Genomic DNA, 23,388 nt, shown 5'->3' with positions numbered 1-23,388 from the left:
TCAGGTAGTTTTAATAGGTCTCTTTCTTTTAAAAGCAGATTTCAAAAAAATAAAACTGGAAGCTTGTGGGTAATGTAGCATGGAAAAGTTGATACACTCATCCGGTCTGAGTAACTGAAAACAATTCACGTTTTTAATTTATTCGTTATTGAGACTTAGGTGTCTAGTTCTAGGCTAGGATTATTAGAAGCCATCAAGAAAATGTAGGATTCCTACGGGGAGACCACGATAGATTTCAGAGTGAAGGTATTAGGCACAGCATTAGCTCTCCGTTGTTGTTAGCCGTTGCTTAGTCCCTTGGGCATCTTTATTGACTGAGATGTTTAATCTATGCAAACACAACAAACCTTGCTGTCGATCTCACTGCTCCCCAGTGCAGACTGGATCACGTAGAGCAGCGCATCTGTGAGCCCGTCGCATTCCCGCATCCTCCTGCGGGCCTCCTCTCCGGCTGAACTAACATTCCTGCAAAAGCAAAAGGGCACGTCAGCTACCTCCCTGTGGTCCCCAAAAGAACCTTTCTCCCACGCGCAACTCCAGAATGTTTACCGAGAACACGGTTTTAAATAGTAGGGACGGTTTCCACAAATACATCGTAGAACTGGGTAAGTCATAGGTATCTGCATCGTGACTTCTGCAAAGGAGACTCAGAGTTCTGAACACGTCGTCTGTGAGGGTCCCGTGGCCGCGGAGAATGGGGGCTCTTGGAAAGTCTTTAAGGTTTACTTCACTGACAGCTGACAAGGGAATCAAGCTCTGTGATGCAAAGGCCTCTTCTTTGAGAAATTTGCGAGAGCGTTTTTCAAAGACGGAGCTTCTGACTTACTGAAATATTTTAGAGATCTAATTTCACCTGCTTCAAAAATATACCTACGTTGGCCCTACCAGAAGTAAACTTCTAGAAATTTATTCTAGGCGCATAGGTAGGGGGTTCTGTGACAATTTAATCACCGGGATGCCCACGGGCACCTTTTATGGGCAGGCGTGGCCCAAGTTCCTTCTCGTACCAGCACAAGCTGAGCTTAAGCCAACAGAAGGGGCGGATGGTCAGGGAACAGGCAGCTGGGAAGCAGTGAGATCTTCCACTTCGACAAAAGACATGAGAAAAGCTCAGTCAAGGGTGAATCTTTGGGGTGCTTTTAGTGACCCCACCACCTGAGAGTACATTCTTCCTCTCCTACCCCTGGTTAGGATTTGGTTCAGGCAGAGAATTTCTGTGGCAAGTCATGGACAACACAGCCTGTTGGAGGGATGCTGGAGGTGAGTTAAGGGAAGGTATAAAGGAACTGAGGGAATTTAGCGACCATGGGAAGAGTGATCTCTCGAGAATGATCCCAGTAGGCCAGTGGCTCTCAAACTCGGCTAATATCAGAATCACCCAGGGGAGACTGTTGGGCCCCACTCTGGAGTCTTGGGTGGCATCAGATAACTTCCTATTTGGTGACGCCAAAGTTGAGAACCACCGCGCTGACTCTGGCTCTAGGGAGAGGGTCTGGTCGGGAAGGGCACCCTCTTTGCTGACTGCTGATGGCTGCCACATGGCACATCCCAAGAATCTGTGGCCCTGGACAGAGCCCGCAGGAGGCACCGATAGGATGCATCTCATGCCCACGTTGTAACTGACGCAGGCATTCCCGTTTCATTTTCAAAATGTCCTTCAAGGTTACTTTTCCTTCTGTTTTACAGATGAGAACCCTGAGAGAGCTGCCCAAGGCCACAGAGGGAGGAGTTAGTGGAGGGGCTGGGATTGAACCCAGTCTATGAGGAGAGGAAGGCAAGGCCTTCAGGCTTGATGTACAACACAGATATACTACTTTTTCTAGGAACGAAAATAAAATAGGGCCGACACTAAAATGCCAACGGCTAAAGTGCTATTGAACATAAATGTTTTCTTCGATATCTAGAAGGTTCTGGAGGATGCGTTTAATGTGTTTAAATGCGGAGGATCTCTCCGCATTTTAATCTAAGACTGGGAAAGGTTATTCAATGCAAATTAGTATTTTTGGCATTTGCTCATCTTAAAATATAAACAAAATTTCTCAGTTCCTCAGATAATATAAGTAGGCAAATAGTGACAGCATTTTTAGGTAAAGTGTCAGGACTCCCCCTTGGGGTGGCCAACCCTCACTTCTGACAGGATCTCGGAGAGGGAGGAAGAGCCAAAATTTCTGCAGGAAGAAGTGGTGAGAGCTTTGCTGGTATTACTCTAAACGAGAAGGATGGCCTTTGTGACAGAGCAGTTTTAGACCATCCCTCCTTGAAATGGTTTTCACCAGGTCAGGCTTTGAGGCTGTTAGAGTAATAGGCTTGTCAAAACTCCCAATCAGACCTCTTTGGCCAGAAGAATGCTGGATGGCAGTGTGCCTGTGTGTTTCAAATCTTGCACCTACACTCTGAAGAGGTTGTTTCTCCAAAGAGAGAACGATGGAATGGAGTCTTGAAAGTGCCTGAGGGTAGCTCTGTCCACCCTAGTCTGAAGTCTTCTGCCCTCTTCCAATGAATGCTCCGTCTTGCCCTTGAGTAGCTTTATGGTGAGGGCAGATTGCCTCCTCATTCACAAATACACTTCGTAATGATCAGCCTATTTTCAGTGGTAATCAATGAACAGACAGGGCAACCTGGGAAAGGTCAGGAATTATCAATCAGTCAACATTATAGTTGTGAATATTAATCTAAGCAGTATCCTTTATCCTCGTTTTTCTTTGATTCTAGTCCACTCTCCTCCAAAATTAAAAAAAAAAAAACTTACTAACTGGCTGCTATATTAGAATGTATAGGATATTGTGGGGTGCCTGGCTGGCTCAGTCAGTAAAGTATGCCACTCTTGATCTTGGGGTTGTGAGTTTGAACCCCACGTTGGGTGTAGAGATTACTTACAAATAAAATCTTTAAAAAATGTGTAAGATATTGAGAAATGAGAAGACTAATAAGTTGGGTCCCTGTAGAGAAGGGGAAATGAATGGGACACACACACACACACACACACACACACACACGCACATATAATCACACACATATAAACACACAGGTAAACACACACAAACACATCTCTATGATACGGAGGCAAGAGGGAGTTACCACAGTGTCTTCAGGTATGATGATGCTCAATACATATTTTTAAACAGAATGAGGTGTGCACATGTCTCTTAATCAATGGGGAACAGTGTCCTACAACCCTCTGGGGGGTGAGTTGGCTTTTAAGCAACTACTCCTAAATGAGGGAAACACATCAGAAAAGTACCCCTGGCTTTTCACTCTGGAGGAGAGGAGAGTTTCCTGTTTCTCCTTTCCCCCCACAAAACAAGATCTACTGTATCGTGCATGCTTCACTATTTAAAATTTTTTTAAAAACCAACAACATTTTGTGTGTGTAGCAATTAACTAATCATGGTCCTAAGGAAGGGACAATGGGCCAGTGTCCAACCTACAAAGTTCCACCCTCCTGTTGCACTTGAAACCATCTTCTGCCCATCTTGACTGAGGTGATTTTCACATCTGATGGGAAACCGGTACGGCAAATTTCTATGCATAAACATGACATTCAAACAAATACTGATGGATTATTTGTAAAAAAGCACAAAGATGGCATGACAGCTATGCCTTAGAAATAATCTTTATAATCTTGATTGAACTGTCAGTTGACGTGTCATTTGGAGATTTCTGCTTAACGTAGGTTCCATAATCTTTTTATCTAATTGATAAAAACGAAACTTTTTATTTCTTACAATTAAAAGGTACAAAATCTCTTACAATCTCTGTTATTCAACTGTAACGAGTTAAGCTGCTTTATTTCCCCTCTCTTCAGTGCTGTTTGACATGCTGTTTCTCTGAGCTTCCATCACTCACTGAGCTTATGTAAAACAAATTCAATATACAGAGCCCTCATAGGGTCCAAAGAGGCACTTGTAATGCACGTTCAAAAGGAACGCAACCAGCATTTCACATGAAAGACTTCATTTTATGTGCCTCCACTTCAAGATGGTCAGGATATGAACAGGGAAACTGCAGAGAAAACCAATGGATGAGATTTTTAGCAATTAGTCTATTTGAAATGAGCCCTCTCTTCTCTACACTCTCTTTGCTCTTTGAATCTCTCTTAAGCATCACCACTGACTTTGTAGTAGAATTATTTAGGCCGTGACCTTACTGCTGCATTGGAACCTTCTGGAGGGTAGAAGGCATGTTGCTGTCATTTGTAGGCTCAGCATACAGCTGAGTGCCCAACACAACCTAGGTGCTCAGAGCAAGGTGGCTATTACTCGTGCATTCAGCCCTCCCATCGGACAGTCACTCGTGTGACTGATTTACCTCCATGCGCTGTACTCACTGGACAATATTGGATGTCTGCTTCGTCAAGAATACAGGCTTCTTACACTGTGGCTTGTGCCCTGCCACTACAACCCCCATCCTGGATTATTCAGAGCAGGCTCAATTTGGGAAGGAAGAAAAAGACAACAACTGCTGAACATAACTAAACCAGTTTGAGATATGAGCTTTCTTATGACTGTTGACAATACCGATCAGACACACGGAGTGCTGGAGAGAACGCCACAATTTTGCCGCCTGGAGACAATCAGGTATCCCCGAGCCATAGCTCTCTTCACCCCCAGCTTGCAGGAAGAGTTTGGCATTGATCCCATGAACTGTGAGAACGGAAATCAAGAGTCGGACGCTTAACTGAATGAGCCACCTAGGTGCCCCTTCACAAACTTTTAGCAAAACAAGGGACCAGCTTATTGCCTTCTTCTCATTTGATAACTTCAACAAAGGTGGACCCTTTCGTGCCCCTGGCATGGCCTCGTGGCTGGGGCTACCTAGGTGTGGAGGCACGTGCCTTGCCTTGGTCTGCTCATCCATAGTGCGCTGATGGGGGCATCTGGCATCACCCGATCGTGTGGGGACACGGCCAAATGCTCCGGGCCTGGTACGGAGTCTACGAAGGAAATGTTAAGTGTTCTAGCTGCTTGTCGCCCAGAGACCCCCATCCAAGAGGGAGAGAGACACTAGGCGGGGAGCTGCAGGAACCACCTGGAACATGTACTGCAAGCCTACAGAGAGGATGAGGGGTGTGCAGAGGGTAGAATGGAAGGTTTCCTAGCAACAATGACACCCTCATTTTGAAAATTTTCATGACTGCTTTTTAAAAAATCTGAAACTATTGTAAAGGTATTCAAACCCTGGGGGAAATACATCAGTAAAAGTGAACATCCTTACTCTCTCTTCTCCCCCTCATCCTTCTGTCCAAGGAAATCACTGTCACCACTTGACATTTATCGTTCAAGATTATTTTCTACTCATACCAATAAACTGTGTAGGTATGCTTTTGCTTTTTACCATAGTGGTGTGTAAAGCACCTTGCTTGCTTTTATGCATTAAAAGCCTACCATAGCCTCTTTTCACGGTAATACCTACCTATGTACCCTATTCATGGAACAACTTTGGGCATTCTGTGTATAAATATATGATGATTTATAACCTAAAAAGTTATCACCCTATTAATGCACATGCAAGTTATTTTTAATTTTTTACCGCAATAAGTAACATTGAACTGAAATTTGGAGGAGTTATGGGTTTTGTGAGATAGAGTCTATGGAACTAGAAGGAAGGCTAACGGATAGATCAGTTCAAAGCAACGAACTAACCCACCTTGACTGGGCATCGACTCTGCTCCACACCTAATGCCGTGTCTTGGGATAAAAAGAACCCCTGGCCCTTGACCTTGGGAGCTCCGTCTAGCAGGCAAGCAGAAACATATCTGATGTGCCTAGATCTGATATCATCGGTATGAAAACAGAGGTATGAAGGATTTGGGAACCTATCTCCCTTGGAAGTAATGCCTAGATGTGTCTGGAAAAGAAACACAGGCTGAGTTGGATGGAGGTTTTACTACTCACCTTTAAGTTGTAATTAAAACCTTTGCTGAGGTTGTAATTCTTTTTTAATTTTTCGATGTTTATTTGTTTTCGAGAGAGAGAGACAGAGAGAGAGAGAGAGAGAGAGAGAGACAGAGCACGAGTGGGGGAGGGGAAGAGAGAGAGGGAGACACAGAATCCAAAGCAGGTTCCAGGCTCTGAGCCATCAGCACAGAGCCCGATGGGGGACTCGAACTCACAAACTGCAAAATCATGACCTGAGCCGAAGTCGGACGCTTAACTGGCTGAGCCACCCAGGCACCCCACTGAGGTTGTGATTCTACAAATGTGGACATCAATTGTTTTCCTTAACATTTGCTGCTGCAAGTCATAGGTTCTTAAGAAGTAAGAGCCCAGAGTATGATAAACGTGTCTTATCAAGAAAGCATTTTATGCATATTTCGTGGAATGTACCTTCAAATTTGAAGGGCAAGACTTAACCTACACATAACAGGCTTAGGGGTGGCTCCAGGTGACCAGACTGCGGAAATGCTAACCAAGCACAACCACGCAGAGGTGGGGTCTCCAGGCCACCACTCCTGGCATTAACAGAGGATAGGACCTGTAGGGAGAGGTAGCCGTCTGTGGCAAATGCCAATTCTGGTGTATACGTCTCCATTTTTACTAAGCCTGGTATGCTATGCCAGCCCCTTGTGTTCAATAAAACCACGGTGGGCTCGTGGTTCACCAAGGTGAATCATGCTGATGCTCTTTTGCCAAACCACATTACTTGTGCTAAGTCCCGTTTGATTGACATCTAGCTGCCCAGTAGCCCAGCCAGGCTGCTCTGAACCACTGAACTAGTGTACCATCAGTGGCTCTGCTGGCTGTTGTGGCTCTGCAGAAATGTGCCGTTTGTGACATATGGGGGTGCCTGTGGTGAGGGGGGGGGCTCCATCGGTTAAGCGTCCGGCTCTTGATTTTGGCTCAGGTCATGATCTCAGGGTTCATGGGTTCTAGCCGCGCATCAGGCTCTGTGCTCACAGTGCGGAGCCTGCTTTGTGGCCCGTCTCCTCTCTCTCTCTCTCTCTCTCTCTCTCTCTCTCTCTCTCTCTCTTTCTTCCAAAAATACATAAGTGTTAAAAAACAATTTAAAACCATTTGTGACACTTGGCCAATAACCAAGAGGGAACCAAAGCAAGCCTCCCCTCACCTGCCTGGTGAATTCATTCAAGGGGCATTTCCAGTGTTGACTTTTTGGGATGTCTTACCCAGAGAGCAGAGCTAAGGATGACAGAAGATAAATCCCTTGCCTTGAAATCTTATGGGGATTGCTGGGCGGGATTTCCAAGCTGCTGTGACCCAGTAGTCTATTTTATTTTCTATTTCTCCCCTTCTTGAGCTGGCATCTCTCTCACTATTATCCTATGCCTGTCACACCAGTGTTTGTTGGGAGAAGATGACCTATGTCTTTGATATCGTAGGACCACAAGGGGAGAAGAATAGTTCCCCAGGAGCTGTACTTCGTGGATGACACCTGATTTAGATGCTGCTGATTTTAGACCTTTGGGTCGACCTTTAGGACTTGGAGATGATGCTGTCCTGGGATGAGGCCCTAGGATGGGATGAACGTATGTGGGATGGATGTGAGTCTTTGGGGCCCAGAGGGAGGACTATGGTAGGCCAAATAACATCCCCCCAAGATGTTTATGTCCTAATGCCTGGAACCTGTGACTAGGTTACTCTACATGGAAAAAGGGACTTTGCAGATGGAATTACGGTTAGGGACTTTATAATATCCCAAATGATCCCTGTGGACCCAATGAGCATGAAGAGCAGGGAGGATTCCCTGGCTGGTGTCAGTGGAGCAGCACAGAAGCAAGAGTCAGAGAGGTCTCGAGCACAAGGCTTCAAGTCCCCACTGCTGGTTCTGACAGAGGGGGCCACACGCTAAGTTGTGAGAGAGGCTGTCAGCTCTCAGCTGATAGCCAGCAAGGAAACGGGGACCTCGGTCCCACAGCCACAAGGAATTCGATCCTGGACACGACCTGAAGAAGCTTGGAAAAATCTTCTCCCAAGAGCCATTAATAAGGAGCACAGCACTGTGGTTTTGAACTGGTAAGGACAGCGTCAGACTTCTAACTCACAGAAACGGGAGGATAATAAATAGGTGTTGTCCTCAGCCCCTACGTTTGTGGCAACTTGTTACAGCAGCATAGGAAACCAAAAAAGGGCATTAGTTTGTTTTACTCAAGGGTAAATGACATTCTTCTCAACACCAACCATATATATTTCACACCCCACCCTTTTCCTGGAAAACTGCTTCTCTGTAGTGGGTTCACGCAAGTTTCAAGAAGGTATTTCTCAATGATCAAAGAATTGTATTGTCTCGACCAAGACCCAAATGCCACCTATATATGGAAATCAGGGGCTCCTGGGTGGCTCCGTTGGTTAAGCATCTGACTTTGGCTCAGGTCATGATCTCACGCTTCCTGAGTTCACGCCTCGCATTGGGCTCTGTGCTGACAGCTCAGAGCCCGGAGCCTGCTTTGGATTCTGTGTCTCCCTCTCTCTCTGCTCCTCCTTCGCTCATGCTCTGTCTGTCAAAAATAAATAGACATGAAAATGCACACACAAAAGAAAATAAAAGTTCTTCCTTGGGGCATGCGTGTAGGGGAGGGGGCGAGGGGGTGACATATAAGGCGCGTGCCCTCAACTATGCAAGGCCAGGAGACGTTTTATCTACCTCGGAGCAGACAAAAGCCCTCTGCGTAAGAAGCACTGATGTGATGCACTTTTTGGGACAAAAGTACTTGCTCTGCCCGATCCCTGATCTGATTAGCCACGAGACAAGCTACCAGACACGTGGGCATCAGCTTGGTCCAGACTGCTCTCGTGCTTGGTGGATACCTTTTACTTCTTCTTCTTTTTGTTTTTTTTAAAGTTATTTTTTGAGACAGAGAGAGCGCAAGTGGGGGAGGGGCAGAAGGAGAGGGAGAGAATCCCAAGCAGGACCCGTGCCCGTCAGCATACAGCCAGATGCGGGGCTCAAACCCGCGAACCGTGAGATCATGACCTGAGCTGAAATCAAGAGTCAGATGTTTAACCGACTGAGCCACCCAGGCGCCTCATATACCTTTTACTTCAGCTGGTCTCTTACTGCCGAAGAGGCTCCTGAAAACTTCAGTCTTCACAGCTTCCAGTGAACAGAGAGTGGAGTGGTTGGTATTCTCTTCTGGGGGGATAGTGAGTATGTGGGATCCTAAGGGAGAGAAATGGGCAATGTCCTAGCTCTGTTTGAGGGAAGTCTGTAGTGGGGTCTTAAGTGAATTTCTGGAACCTTATCTGAAACGCCAACCTTAAGTGCCAAATGGTATGAATGGTCAAGTTTCCTGTGCTGGGCCAAAGTAGGGTGTTCCTAGGAAACCTTTCACACGCTGAAGTGTGTAAAGCAAAGAAGCAATTATCGTTAATTTACAGGAAAACAATTCTGAGGATTCCCAGACCCTGAAATCTCCTCTCTTAGGCTTTTCTGATACCTGAGGGCACATCGCTAACACATGCACAAAATACATGAGGACAGAGCCCAGATGCTCCCAGACACGGTTCGAAGTTCTGGGCGCTGGATGCCAGGACGCTGGCCGTGGTTCGCAGGGAAGGAGCTGGGCGGGGCCGTTCTTGCTGCTCTGGATCCCTGCCTCTGTCCCAGCTCTCTGCAAAACCAGCGCGGGACACAGGTTTTGCTTCTCACCCTTTTCCCCATAAAAGCAAAAGTCCTCTTTGGATTTCCTTCGGTTTGTGAAAACGGCTACTCGTGTAGGTTTTTTGCAAAAGCAAAGTGGCATGATTCAAACTTTTGACAACTGAGGGACACCTGTATTAAGATTAGCCACACCTCTGTACATTTTTATTTGGTACAAGTAACAGAAGGCTGAATTTATTTGAAAAGCTCTTGACTTCTCTTTACACATATGTGTTTCTCTTTTTAAGTTTCTTTTTAATTTGATTGATTTTTTTTTTTAAGAGAGAGAGCACAAGTGGGGGGGAGAGGGGCAGAGGGAAAGAGAGAGAATCTCACGCAGGTGCCACACTCAGTGTGGAACCTGAGGCAGGGCTTGATCCCACAACGCTGGGATCCCACAGCCTGAGCCGAAATCACGAGTCTGACGTTTAAATGACTGAGCCACCCTGGCGCCCCTAGGCTTACTTGTTTCTTAAGGTGCCACCTTCATTACAGCCAAGTCAGAACGATTTCCAGAGAAATAAATTTCCCTTTTTATTTTTTGTCTTTTCTTCTTCTTCTTTTTTTTTTTAAGATTAGCACAGTCTTGCTTTTGGATTCCTGCTATGCACCTTACTGTCTTCTCGCAAGGAAGGCAATCTCTTTATAAATCAGGACAGTGAGGGCTCGGTAATTGCTTTGTAGAGCTGCAGGGACAGAATGCTTCAGTGGCCTAAAGACCAACTACCTACCGGGCTGGCAAGCGAACACTGAGGCTGAGCTGTCCTCAGGGCGGTGGTCCCTCCGCGTTGACACCCCAGCCACCCTCATGAACGTAAGCCAGCAGAGAGAGACGGATAGGCTCCTCTTCTGTCGACGATTGAACACTGTCCCTGTTAAGAATGCCCAGATCCCTGCCTTCCGGAGTTGGCCATGCAGCAGGGCGCACTGTTGCAAAGAAGCCTACGGCAGGACCAGAAGTACCTGAGTTAAAAGACACCTATGGCTGGCAAGTACTACCCAGGGTTTTAGCTTCGTGATTCCAATTAAAATTGATGGACGCCACAGAGTTAACTGCTCTAGGAAACGTCTGCCGCCAGGGTCCCGTTGGGCGGAATGACGAGGAAATCCCAGGGAAAAAAGGCGAGCGGCTAAAACCGTTAACCGTGAACCTAATCGCGCCTGCGGTCCTTTGTGGTCCACGCACATCCCATGGTCGTTTTGTCACTTGTGCGCGGGCGTGAGCGGCGCTCACTTCACTGTGCCCTGACTTTGTAGCTACCGAGCCACACGGCCAGCTTGGAGCACCGCCACGTGGCCCCACCTCCTGGGCCGATGCCCAGCTCCGCCGTGTTCCACGAACGCCTGAAACATGTCACTCTGGCACATCTGTGGCAGGCTCTCTGTGCGGACTCAGGACCAGGGAGCATCTCACGTTACAAGCCCCACGCCTGACCTCGGTCCTGGTTCCTCTGCTTGCCACGGAGGGGGCCTTCCCTGGAGCGTACCCACTGGCACCACCAGCGGCCACGGCAGACACACCCATAGAACAAAACCGGCCGCCAGCCATGGCCCCACTACAAATCCAACGGTGAAAAGGAAATATCTGCTCAGAATGCAAATTAAGTTACAAAACGAATTAAAAACCAGTGTTTTCTTCTTCTTCTCCTTCTTTTTTTTTTACTAGCCCAAATTACTCCTTATCAACCAGGCACAACTGAGTGTAAGTCACAAAACCTGAGCTTTAAAAATACATACACTATAAAAAAAATAAATTAAAAATTAAAAAAAATTAAAAAAAATTAAAAATAAAAATACATACAATATATTAATACGCTGAGAAACCCTGCAAACTAGAAATGCAATATTCACTTCACCAACAGGTGGCTTTCAGGCAAGTGAGCACCGTGGCTACATAAATGAGGAGCCAGGCCAAGGCCATCCAATTCCTTGTATTTTGAGATCTCTGTCTTCTCAGAAGTAGGAGAACAAATCTGATTGATAAGGGATTATAGGTAATTGGTTACTTGCCTTTTAAATGTCAGATTGCGGGTTTGAAGACTTTCAAGATTTGGCATTATGTTCCGGACTATTAATAGCTCTTATTAAATTAGCCCTTTAAACCTTCGTTTCAATTCATCACCTAATTCCTTATATGCACTCCTGTAATCTTTCAATTTACTTACTTGCAGGAAAATTTTAACAAATCGTACTTCAAAGATTTATTACAGCTGGGAATGAATGTGATTTCTAAAAGTTCACTTATCTAGATGAAGAGTTGTCCTCGAGGTGCATTTTCTGTTTTCATGATTGCTTTGATCACTCACTGATACCTTATTGGGTTCCAATAATAACAACCAAAGATCTGAAAGTATCTCCAGGGGAAAGAACTGCGTTTATTCTTGTGTCTCATCCCCTCCCCGTTTCCACCCCCATCATGTTCTTGTAATTCCCCTGCCCCCCACACCCGGTGTTTTATTCTGGGTATTCACTGTTGGGTCGGGACTAGCAGCATTTCTCTGAGTTGACTGTTCACGATCCTTGCCCAGCAAGTTAGGGTGAGTGATCAGAACAGGCAGCCACAGGGTAAGGAAGAGAGAAGAGCCCATTCCTGTTACCCCACTGCTCCAGGCTGTCTGCCTATGGTAACCATCCCTCTCCACGTGTGTGTGTGTGTCTTCTTAAATTTTGCTTTGGGAAAAGTCTCCTTAAATTTATGGCCAAATTGCTAATAAAAATAGTCCCTGGATCAAAACAGCTCCAGGCTCCTTGTGAGCAAAGGGAAAGGAAGGGATTAAAAAATAAAAAAGCACCTTTCTTTTAATCTCTTAAAAATGCTCCCATCTCTCCTAACTGCTGTCCGAAGAACTTAGAAGTTTTGACGACTCACTGAGTAGTTTTCTACTTGGGCCAAAGAACACGATAAATGATAAAAAAAAAAAAAAAAAGAAAACAAAACAAAATGCAGACTCCAATTACTTTGGCCAGAGATGCTTGTGTAGTTCTAGGTAGGTGAAACAAACAAACAGCCAATCTGTGCTTGGCCAAAGATGAATTAAAACGGCAGAGGGTGTCTGTGGACAGCTCTCTTCTCTCCTTGTTTTGAAAGGAAAGGATCTAGTGTGGGGGTGATGAGTGACCAGAGCGAAAAACGATAGGAATACATATAAACTTCTATGAGAAAAAAATATACAGAGAGTTCAGTAAACTAAGATCATCTGGCCTGTTTATTTTCTGAAAAGGAGAAGAGCATATACTTATTCTTAATTATTGAAATATGTTTTTACATTTTGAAGGAAATTCCTGGAAGACTTACTGAAAAAGTGGGTGCCAGCTTCTGGAAAAAGAAGCCGCTTAGGCATTGGCCTTAATCGCAATTTAGGAATAATTGGAAAAGTCAAAGCTGTTCGAAGAGTCTTTGCATTTTAAAACCAAGGCTGCTTCGTGCCTATGAATCTATAGTTTAATTGTCTGCCTCCATTGTTGTCATGACTGGACTTTTTCTTTGTGGTGGAAGGGAGAATTTGAAAGATGTCCCTTCAAGATTCCTGGTCTGGAGTTGTTCAGCCGAACACTAATCTAGGCACTGCAGTGAAGGAGTTTTGCAGGTGGCATTAAGGTACTGATCAGTGACCTTAGGATAAAGGAAATGATCCTGGATTATCCTGCTGGGTCCTATGTCATCACATGGGTCCTTAAAAGCAGAAGGGTCAGTCTAAAGATGTGGCTGAAGAGGGAACAGAGAGATGAGGGAAGAGATCCTGATTCTCGGACATTACTGGCTTCGCAGGATGACCGAAGGGGCCATGAACCGGGGAATGAGGTGGCCACGAGAAGCCAAGAACATCTCCTAGGCAACAGCCAACAAGGAAGTACCGTCCTCCGTCTACAACTGTAAGAAACTGAATTTGGCCAACCATCCGATTGACCCAGGAAGCAGCTTATTCCCAGAATTTCCTGAGAAAAGCCTGCTGGCAGAGACCTTGATTTCGAACTAGTGAGACCCTGAGCAGAGAAACCAGCCATGCCCCCTGCACTTCCGAAGTAAACCACATTCAAACCGTTCTACCACTACGTTTGTGGTAACTGCTATGGCGGCAGTGGAGAAACTACATTTGTACATTCACGTAAGACAATTACGGCCTCCCTGTGATATTTTTCCATCAACGCTCATTTTTAATTTTTCTGCTGAAGTATTTCAAAACTTTCAGATAAAGTTTTTGCATCTTTTAAATGAAGGTGTTTTTAGATGCTCTGAGTGACAAGACAAAATGTGGTCGTTAGGACTTTTAGCTGCCTCTCGTTGCAGGTATGGTAGGCGGAATGAGATTCTCCCCAACTCCAGGTAACCTGAGAGTGACTGTTCTTGGTTTACTACCACCAGATGGCTTGTGCTTAACACGAGCGTCAGATAACGGCACCGCTGGGTGTACCACTTTCTTTTACTGCTTTAGCCGTGAAGGGAGTAATGTTTCAAAACTCCAAGAATTATAATGCTGCATTGGAAGGTCACCTAACAAAGACACTTCGAGGAGCCTCAGAGCATCATTAAAACCAGGGCACAAGTTGGCCGCGGAGAGTTTAGTTTCACTGTTGATCCTTGTCACCCTAAATATGCACTGGAATCAAAGCGTTCTCCCCGGTTATGGGACTGGGGTTACTCTCTTTGATGTCGGGCAAGCGTTAAGGTTTCAACGCTAGGCACTTAACCAGCGCGGTGGATACCCCGAGGATAAGTAGAAAACAAAAAGGAAGAGTCGTGTCTCCACCATCGGCCCAGGGAGCCCATGGCGTGCTGGCTTCACTGCTCTTTGTGAATGATGGCAGTTCTTGAAGCTCCGGAAGAGACTACATAAAATGATTTCTCGGGTGAAATGTCAAGGTATCAATGCACCATGAAAATAATCTGGAATGCATAGTCTAGCAACTCCAGGTTTTTCTGAAGCTCACCCTAATACAGTTACTCTTACTATCAATACTTTTTTATGTGCGAATATGGAAAGCTTTGGAGGTCTGTTCATCAGTGAAGAAAAAGTAGTTTTGGAAAAGACGGAGTAGAATTAGTTGATTTTCGCACAAGACAGAGGCAGAAAGAGGATCCTTCTATGTTAGATAAACTGCTACTAGACCAGTAGATCCGGTGATCAAACCCGATATTTCCAACAATACGCTATTTTGCCAAAGTGCTCCCCAGGAATACAACGTACTGTTTTAAGTTTAATCACAAATACTCACCATGGAGTACTTTTTGCAGAACGCACTAAAAATCAAACGTGCCGTGTTAGCTCACTGCGGTGCCAGAGAAACTCTGAACTGCTGCAGTCTTAGAATGTTCTTCCCACCTTCTCCATGCGGACACACCTGCAGGACCGTGTGCTGGTGCCTGACACTCTCCCGTCGGCAGCAGCATTGTGACAAGAGACATGGTGGGCTGTGGGTCTTACAGGCAGTCCCGGCCAGCCAGCCTCAGCTTCACCCCTGCTCCCCATCGGAGCTGCGTCACAGAGGGCAGGTGGAGACGCACACCCCGAAATGGGTGTCGGTTAGCTTTTTTGATTTGGTTTCTGTGCTGGGTTTTCCTCACTAGGGAGACCCTGAAGTCTATTAGGGATGGACGGGATGAGAATGATAATCAGGGCGACAAGCGACCTTCACAAAGTATATCTGCGGTCACAGTAACCAAGAGAAGTAAAGAAGGAGGAAATTTCAAAGGCGAAAAGGAGGTAAGAGCAAAATGGAGGAAAAGAAAAGTATCGCTAATCGGAGTCTGCTTTGGGGGTTTCCGTTAAGAGCTATTTTGTTGTTCGCCAAGACACTTTGATGGACTCACTGGACAAACACAGTGTTGCTCACCCTGGACTCAGTCTTTCTCATACACCTACATCCACTCAGTCGGCACACCCAGGCAGCTCTGACCGCAAAGCATCTCCAGAATCGTCCTCCGTAGCTACCGACAGGTCCATTACTGCCATGTCTTGTCTCTTACTCGAGTCCTTGCGCTTCGGCCCTCATCCCCCACCTCCCAGGAAAGTTCCTGTGATTCTTCTAAAATGTGCATCAGCGCATCAGCCCCCCACCCCAAGACTGTCCATTTCACTCAGACTCCAAGTCCCCAGCACGGCAGATGCCCAGGACAAGCTTCCCCGTTTTCGCTTGGCCAACTTCTACTCATCTTTCCTTCAGGGAGGCTTTCCCTGTCCCCCCCGAGCAGGTGAAATCCCTGTGTTCTGTGCTCATTCGAGGTGCACCTGCACATTCTCCCCGACCTGTATTACTTGCCTGCCGCCCGCTGGCGTCCTGTGCTCAGCTTGCAGAGCATCACGTGCTTTGGGGAGTCAGAGGTGGGCAGCTGGCCGGCAAGAAGGCAAGCTGCGGGGTGAACGGGCAGCCAAGCAAGCTGACAAAGCGAGAGCGAACTCAAATTAGGGGAAGGAAAACCCAGACAGATAGACGCCCGAGGCCAGCTGAGTCTGCAGGCAGCAGGCAGCCCTCAGTGGCTCTGCGTATTCATCCAGGGCCGATCTTGGTCTGTGACCAAATAAATATGCATGGCTGCCTGTGATTGATTTCTTTGCTTGTCAGATAGATGATAACTTGCCAGGATGCAAGGAGACAGAAGGACTGAATGACACCAACACTTCTGGACTCCCACCACGGAAGGAAACAAAATTCAAAGCCAGCAACAGAACAGCCTCCTACTGCTTGCTCCTTTTCCAGCCCTACTCCACAGAGAGTTTATAGGCAGATCAGACGACGTTCTCATCTCAAGCATGTTAAAGGAATTTCAAGCAAGAGACTCTGCAGTTGAAAGCAATGGGGATTGTTGAAGAGCCTGGGGAGAGGGTTATGAACAGGGAGAAGAACATACCAGAGGTACTGTCACACCCCAACCTCAGCAGGTCCTGATTCGTGTAACATGATGTTTATGAATACTGGCATTCACTTGTAAAGGATGGAAGTACTTTATACTCCAAAAGACAGTCTAGGGGAGTAGAGAAGCTTTTGGTGTCAGATTTCAACTCTGTTATTATCCGCCTGGCCTTGGGCGACACATTAACCTTTCTGACCCTCAGTTTCTCCATCTGTAAAGTGGGCTAACGTTTTGGAAGGATGAGATGAGGCACAGTGTGCAGCATGTAGGAGGCAGACCTATCATCACCCACCGCCCTTTCTTCCCAGACTGAGCAAAGGACAGTCCTTCTGGTACGGACACCAGTCAGTCATCTTGGATGAGAGCCCACCGTGATGTTCTTAGCTAATGTGCATCTAATGCACATTCTGTACAGCAGCAGCCACCTAGTTTCAAATAAGGTCGCATTCTGAAGCAAACTTGGAGTTAGGACTTTAAAATATGGATTTGGGGGGTACAACACTTAATCCGTAACAGCCCCCAGCAGAAAGAGTGAATTATCTGACTGGGGGGAGGGCGGGCAAAGCTCTGCCATCCTTTTGTCGAGATTTCTCGTTTCGTGGAGCTGATCCACCAACAGAACATCCCAGGACTGGGAGGCAGTGATGTTGGGTATGTCTGTCAGCTCCTCAGATCTCAACTTTTCCCTGGGGCCAGTCTCAAGTTCTACACTGGCAAGGCAGTGCCATCAGTAGATCCTTAGCCTGCTTCTTGGCTGTAGGGAAGAAGGCATGATCTCTGCTCAGCATTCTCAGAGGGAAACAGACTGTCTGACTTCCATTCACCAGTTTTCTTTGTCTTATTTATCATTTAGTTCTTAACTTAGGACAAAAAAGGGTTATGTTTGTTGGGCCCTCACGTCCTAACATAAGCCCTTAAGGAGGCATCCGTGAGGCATCGGAGGCTCATGGAGGCTTGTGAAGGGTCGAGAAGGTTTGGCAAGTTGCCAAAGGTTCCAACACCTTTTGCCCAAGTCAAGGCTTGCCTAGTCACGGGAGCCTAGCTCTTCCCACTCAGATGTGTCGGCTGCTGCTTCCTCTCAGGATCCGCCTGTTAACCTTCCTTGTGTCCTGGGGCAGGAGGGGTTGAGCGAGTGAGGGTAAGGGTTACTGCAGGAGATGTGGAGACCCTGGGGCTCATCCTTTTGAGCTAAAGAAATGAAAACACTAAGTATGAGCATTATGCACCATGGTTCAGATTTCCTTCTATCCTTTTAGGCTGTAAGTATCATGTCTTATTCATGTTTGCCTCTCGGGTACCCAGCAGAGTCCTGGGAATGTAATAGAAATTCACTGTACGTTTGTGTGGAATGAGAGACGTCATCCATTTTACCAAGGTGTTGATCTGCCAAGGTGTTGACTTAGCACCGGACCAAGGAAAAGATGATGAGATGGTTATGGCCATTCTCATTATTTACAAGTGGGGCAGACGGGCTGCGGTGTTTCATGCTAACAGGCCAACCCTGAGGCAATGACGTCATTGGGCAGCGCTCCACCTGGATTCTGAAAGCCCAGGCCTGCATCTGGGTTCACGGCTTCCCAACATGGGCTCTAGAACCAACTGCTCAACCTTTCGGAGTTTCAGGTTCTTCTTATTTAAAATTGGGGGGGGGATAACCCCATAATAACCTCTCCTTTATAAAGCTGTCATGAGATTTAAGTGGTGATTGGTGGTATTAAGGAGTTTTGTCCACATTTATTATTCCACCGTGCTGATCAATCAACAGTCCAATGGCTTCCTTCAAATGAGGTGGGTGACGAAAACAGTATCATGAGGAACCATGGGCAATATAAGCAAACTGCAAAGACAAAACCTGCAGACTGTAAGAAAAGGTGTGACAGTGAAACCAACTGATGTGGTGGTTTTATTTAGCAGAAATATCACAAAAACCCCACACTGAAAGACAAGTACATATGTGGCTGTAACCAGGAGGTTAATCTCATGTGGAAACTGGCGATCATGCAAAGGAACATTGTCTCTGTACCGGGAAGATTTTATTAGTCACCAGGAGAACTGAAAGGTTCTTTGCTTTGGTGAAAATTCATACAGGACGGTTCTGGGTCACACAGAAAAGCAGCCAGGGAAGGGCCACTCACTGGTTGCCTCATTCACTCACTAGTTATCAGGGATCTACCAGGTGCCAGCTATGGCCCTAGGGCTGAGTAATCCAGGATGACAATGACATTATCCTCATGTGGATGAGAATGTAGCTCTCTGGCCTTAAATACACAAGCACATGGGCAGAGATGTCACTTCAAATAGTCAGAAGGTCAGATTAAAAGCTCAGAATGCTTTGTAAAGGCATCAGGGAAGCCCTGATTTATATGGCAAGAGAAAGGGCTGGGGAAAGTCTCTCTGGATAGGAGGACACTTTTAAGCTGAGATCTGAAGAGAGAGGATAAAGTCTTTCAGGTGCTGGAAGTCACATGCAAAGGTCCCGAGGTCACCAAGACCACGGTGTATAAAGCAATAGAAAGAAGGCCAGTACTGCAAACACAGTGAGGGCAGAGGGGCCCAGCGCAGGGCTGGAGACTCAGGGGATCTGTCCAACCTTGCCCACGTAGCTGCAGTGAGTTGATATCAGTCCTCAGAGTTTTGTTTTTTTTTTTTAATTTTTTTTTCCAACGTTTATTTATTTTTGGGACAGAGAGAGACAGAGCATGAACGGGGGAGGGGCAGAGAGAGAGGGAGACACAGAATCAGAAACAGGCTCCAGGCTCTGAGCCATCAGCCCCAGAGCCCGACGCGGGGCTCGAACTCACGGACCGCGAGATCGTGACCTGGCTGAAGTCGGACGCTTAACCGACTGCGCCACCCAGGCGCCCCTCAGTCCTCAGAGTTTTAAAGCAAAAGCATAACATTCACGTAGTACCTTCCTTCTAAGGACTCATGCAGAGTGATATAAAGACAAATGGCCTTAATAATCTAGCAGGCAGAGAGAAAACTTCTCTGGAAAAAAAGGACGCAAGAAAAGGCAAATAATCTGAGAAAAAGAAAACAATCTGGGGCAGAAAATGTAAGGCAGAGAAATGCACATGAAATAGGTAGGGCTATGGAAAACCCTTTGCTCCTTAAAAAGTTATATATACAAGTACCACATGATTCAGCAGTCCCTGCTGTTCCTCAGTGCATACCCCAGAGAACTGAACACAGGTACTCAAACCAATACCTGTGCATGCACGTTAACAGCAGCATTAGTCACAGGAGACAGAGGGTGGCCACAGCCCAAATGTTTATCGGTGATCTATAACACAATGTGGTATATCCACACAAGGGAATATTACTCTGCTCTAAAAAGGAATCTACATCACAGATGAACCTTGAAAGCGTTATGCTAAGTGAAAGAAGCCATTCGCAAAAGACTGTTAGCGCACGATGCCTTTCCAATGCAATATCCAAAAGAGGTAAATTCATAAAGACAGAATGCAAATTGGTGGCTGCCAGGGCGCGCAGGAGGGAGAATGTGGAGTGACTGCCTAATAGGTACAGAATTTCCTTTGGGGGAAATGAAAATATTTTGGAACTAGATAGAAGTGGTTGCACCAAGTTGTGAATGTACTAAATGCCACTGAACTGTTCACTGTAAAAAAAAACTTTTTTAATGTTTTTTAATTTATTTTTGAGAGAGAGAGAGACAGAGCATGAGCAGGGGAGGGGCAGAGAGAGAGGGAGACACAGAATCTGAAGCAGGCTCCAGGCTCCGAGCTGTCAGCACAGAGCCCGACGTGGGGCTCGAACTCACGGACTGCGAGATCATGACCTGAGCCAAAGTCAGACGCCCAACCGACTGAGCCACCCAGGCACCCCATGAACTGTTCACTTTTAAATGGTTAATTACATGTTATTGAATTTTGCCTGAAAAAAATTTTAAATGACAGATAAAAAAAAATTAGGGAAGAAAATGCTGGAGATGTGAGGGGCTCATGCTAGAATCAAACAGAAGGTGCCCCTTGGGTGGAGGGACACATTTGTGCCGGTCAGATTGAGCCACACAGGTCAGGTTAATCCGATCTCCACGGTTTATTGTGCTTCTCTGGCTTCACCTGAATTAAAGCCTTCAGAGTATAAAAGGTTTCTAGAGAAAGAGGAGGAAGCTCATAGGCCCTAAGAGGTGCGAGGTAAGGGGTTCCCCTTCTCCAACAGCATCCTGGTCCCACTGGCCACATGAGTGCGTGGACCCTCAGCTCTGCCTTTCTGAGCTGCTGTCCCTCCCGGGCCTTTTCTGAAGGTGTCCTTCTAAGCTTGCAGGGGATCCTGGCTAGGTGCTTAAAAGGAAACAACAGGATAATCTGTTTCAATTATCTCCCCTCAAATAGGCATGGGCCCTGAAACATGGTAATAATCCCAGGCACCAATTCCTTTGTGAGCCTATTACTGAAGGCACTGCCTGAAGACGCTTGGCTTCCTCTGATTTGGGAAGCACCAGCCTCTTAATCTATTTCAGCTGCTTAGGAGCGACAGGGGTCAAGGGCAGATGACATCTAATCACGTTTCCTAGTCAGGATGACAGTGCTGCGTGCAGAGGAGAAATACGTAAGGTTCCTTTATGTTCTAGGAAGAAACTTATCAGTGCTGCTTTCACACATGGTAAGGAGAAGGACCCTTCAGGCCTTATTAGGAGTCTAAGCAAAGGACGAAACCAGTTTTCTGCAAACCATGTAAACACTCATTCCATGCAAGAGACCATAAACCATGCTTCCCGACAGGCCTTAACAGGACAGGAGGGGTTTTTTCTTATTTGAAATAATTATTTTTTTTTGCAATAAGCCCCATTGGCTCCAACCACTTGACCCAAACTTGTACAAAATAGAGAGCTCTTAGAGCCGTAAGTACCAATCACAGCGACGATGCTTTCATTTAGCAGGACCCTCGTTTGTTTATATAAATTAGCCCACAATTACCAATTACATTGTTGGTCCAAAATAAGGTCAGGGAAAATGTAACCCTGGAAAGAACAATGGTCTGGACACAAAAAGTCCAGACAGGACAATTACAGAGAATTATGGGGGATGACTAATCAGCTGGCCTCTTCCTGAGTATTGCCACTCTCACATAAAACCTTTGTGCTAACACAGCTACTTTCTGGTCATAAGTTACCTTAAGAGAAATGTAATTAGTTGTTGGGATTCATTAGCTCCAGTCAGAGCATTCAGGGCACAGCATCTTCCTTGCTGGTTGAGTGCTTGTTAATGGGGAATAATGATGTATTTGTACCTCTACAGGATAATAGTGAAGGACGGAGGGAGGGTTGATCCGAAGTCCTGGCATGCCTGTCCTTTTACTTAGCAGACTGAAAAACTGAAAAAGAATTTATGACACAGGCAAAAAAAAAAAAAAAAAAAAAAAAGGACAGTAGTCTAAAAATCGAATGCTGAAGGTTGTCAATCTGCTGGCCCATGTTGTTACTACCTACTGCTTCTTGCGCTTAAATATTCTGGAGGCAAGAAACTGTAGGCCCAGCATGAAATCTAGGTAGGGCTGTTCTTCTCTGCCTAAGGAAAGCATTCGAGGTAGTACTTCCAGAATCTTCTGCCAGCTCAGAACAAGAACTTTCCAATGAGAATGAAGAGATAAAGGTTTTTATATCTAGTAGCTTCCCCAATTCTCTGTTTCCAGAACACGTAACTTCTTATGAGATGGTTAAAATCTTGCCAGAGAAGCGACCAGGAGCTCTACGACACAGGGCAGGGAACCAAGTAGTTATTCTATTCACCCCCACCTGCACCTCTGCTTCCTGTGATCCCCACCCTGCCATAGCTCTCTGAGTCAGAGACCCCACTTGTCACCTCTCCCCATCACAGCTCCAAAGGGCGATGGAGAGGAACCCACAGAATGGTCCATCCCAGTCAGCCTTGACCCGCAGCTGTCCATCAAATGCCCTGAAGCAAACAGTGATGGCTCCGTGACTGGAGGAAGTCATTAACTCAGAAAAGGGGGACAGTGAGAACAGGATGGAAATTCGAACAGTTCCCATTCTTTTATTTCAAAAGGTCCTTTGGTCAACTAAGGGACAAGTGGAACTTACTTCAAATATTCTTGGTCAATTAAGGAACACCCAGACTCAAGAAGAGGAGAACGAGGGGGGCAACAGAGTTTAGAGCCAGGTTGTGCAGAGTAGAGTTGTGCGTTCGGCTCTGCACTCTGGAATTCTACAGGATGGTGGGTGGGAGGCGTGATCTCCGAGCCGGTGCTTTGGAACCGCTATTCATGCTCTCACTGGTTATGTTTCTCTTCTCCAAGAGGAATGGGAACTGGAAGCTGGAGGTCTTCACTAACGCCACTGGGTGTGGGCTAGCTTCCCCGCGTGCTCCGCTTGTCCTCCTGGATCTGTCCCCATCTCTCTGGTTTTGTCACAACTCTGGCAAATGCTGACTTTATTTAGTTTAAAATAAGTGCCACTTGGAAAAGGGAAAGGAGAAATGGTATGAAAATAGATGTGTTAAAATACTGGAGAGGATTAGCATGTAAGTGAAACTGTTTAGTGAACTCTTTCTTCTTCAATTTATGGATAATAGACTTGTTTCTTTGCTTCTCCTCCAGGGAAGCCACTTCTGATGCGATGTAATATAATTTGGGAGGCAGCAGGAGGAAAAATTATATTTTTAATATCAAGAAGTTATGAAGGATTTGAAGAACGATCCAGCTCTGACGACTTGCTTTTTATTTATCAGGGAGTTAACACCCTACAACCCAATGTTTTATAGGGATAAATTTTAAACACCATTGTCTACCAATTGGAGATTAACTAAGCTTTTTTTATTTAATCATTTTTCAAAGGAAGTAATTTGTTCATACTAGTGGAAAGGGTTGAATATTCATATTCTAATAGGAAGGATGACTACTCATATTGAAAAGATAAAATTTAACATTTGTTTGTCCTTTTAAAAGAAGCCCACACTTGCAAC

At 45.9% G+C, this 23,388-nt stretch overlaps 1 protein-coding gene across 5 annotated transcripts in view; it reads right to left on the bottom strand.

Annotated features, from left to right (window-relative positions):
• The window catches only part of CTNND2 (catenin delta 2), a 942,188-nt gene that overhangs the window by 137,485 nt on the left and 781,315 nt on the right, over positions 1 to 23,388 (bottom strand). For all 5 annotated transcript variants that reach the window (XM_045441900.1, XM_045441910.1, XM_045441928.1 and 2 more), the window contains one exon: positions 348 to 465. In XM_045441900.1, the coding sequence (XP_045297856.1) occupies positions 348 to 465 (118 nt within the window). The remainder of the gene's footprint in view (positions 1 to 347; positions 466 to 23,388) is intronic.

The sequence above is a fragment of the Leopardus geoffroyi genome, chromosome A1, assembly GCF_018350155.1.
Source record: "Leopardus geoffroyi isolate Oge1 chromosome A1, O.geoffroyi_Oge1_pat1.0, whole genome shotgun sequence".
Lineage (NCBI taxonomy): Eukaryota > Metazoa > Chordata > Mammalia > Carnivora > Felidae > Leopardus > Leopardus geoffroyi.
Note: the sequence above shows the minus strand (reverse complement) of the source record. Positions and strands in the feature narration are given on the sequence as shown.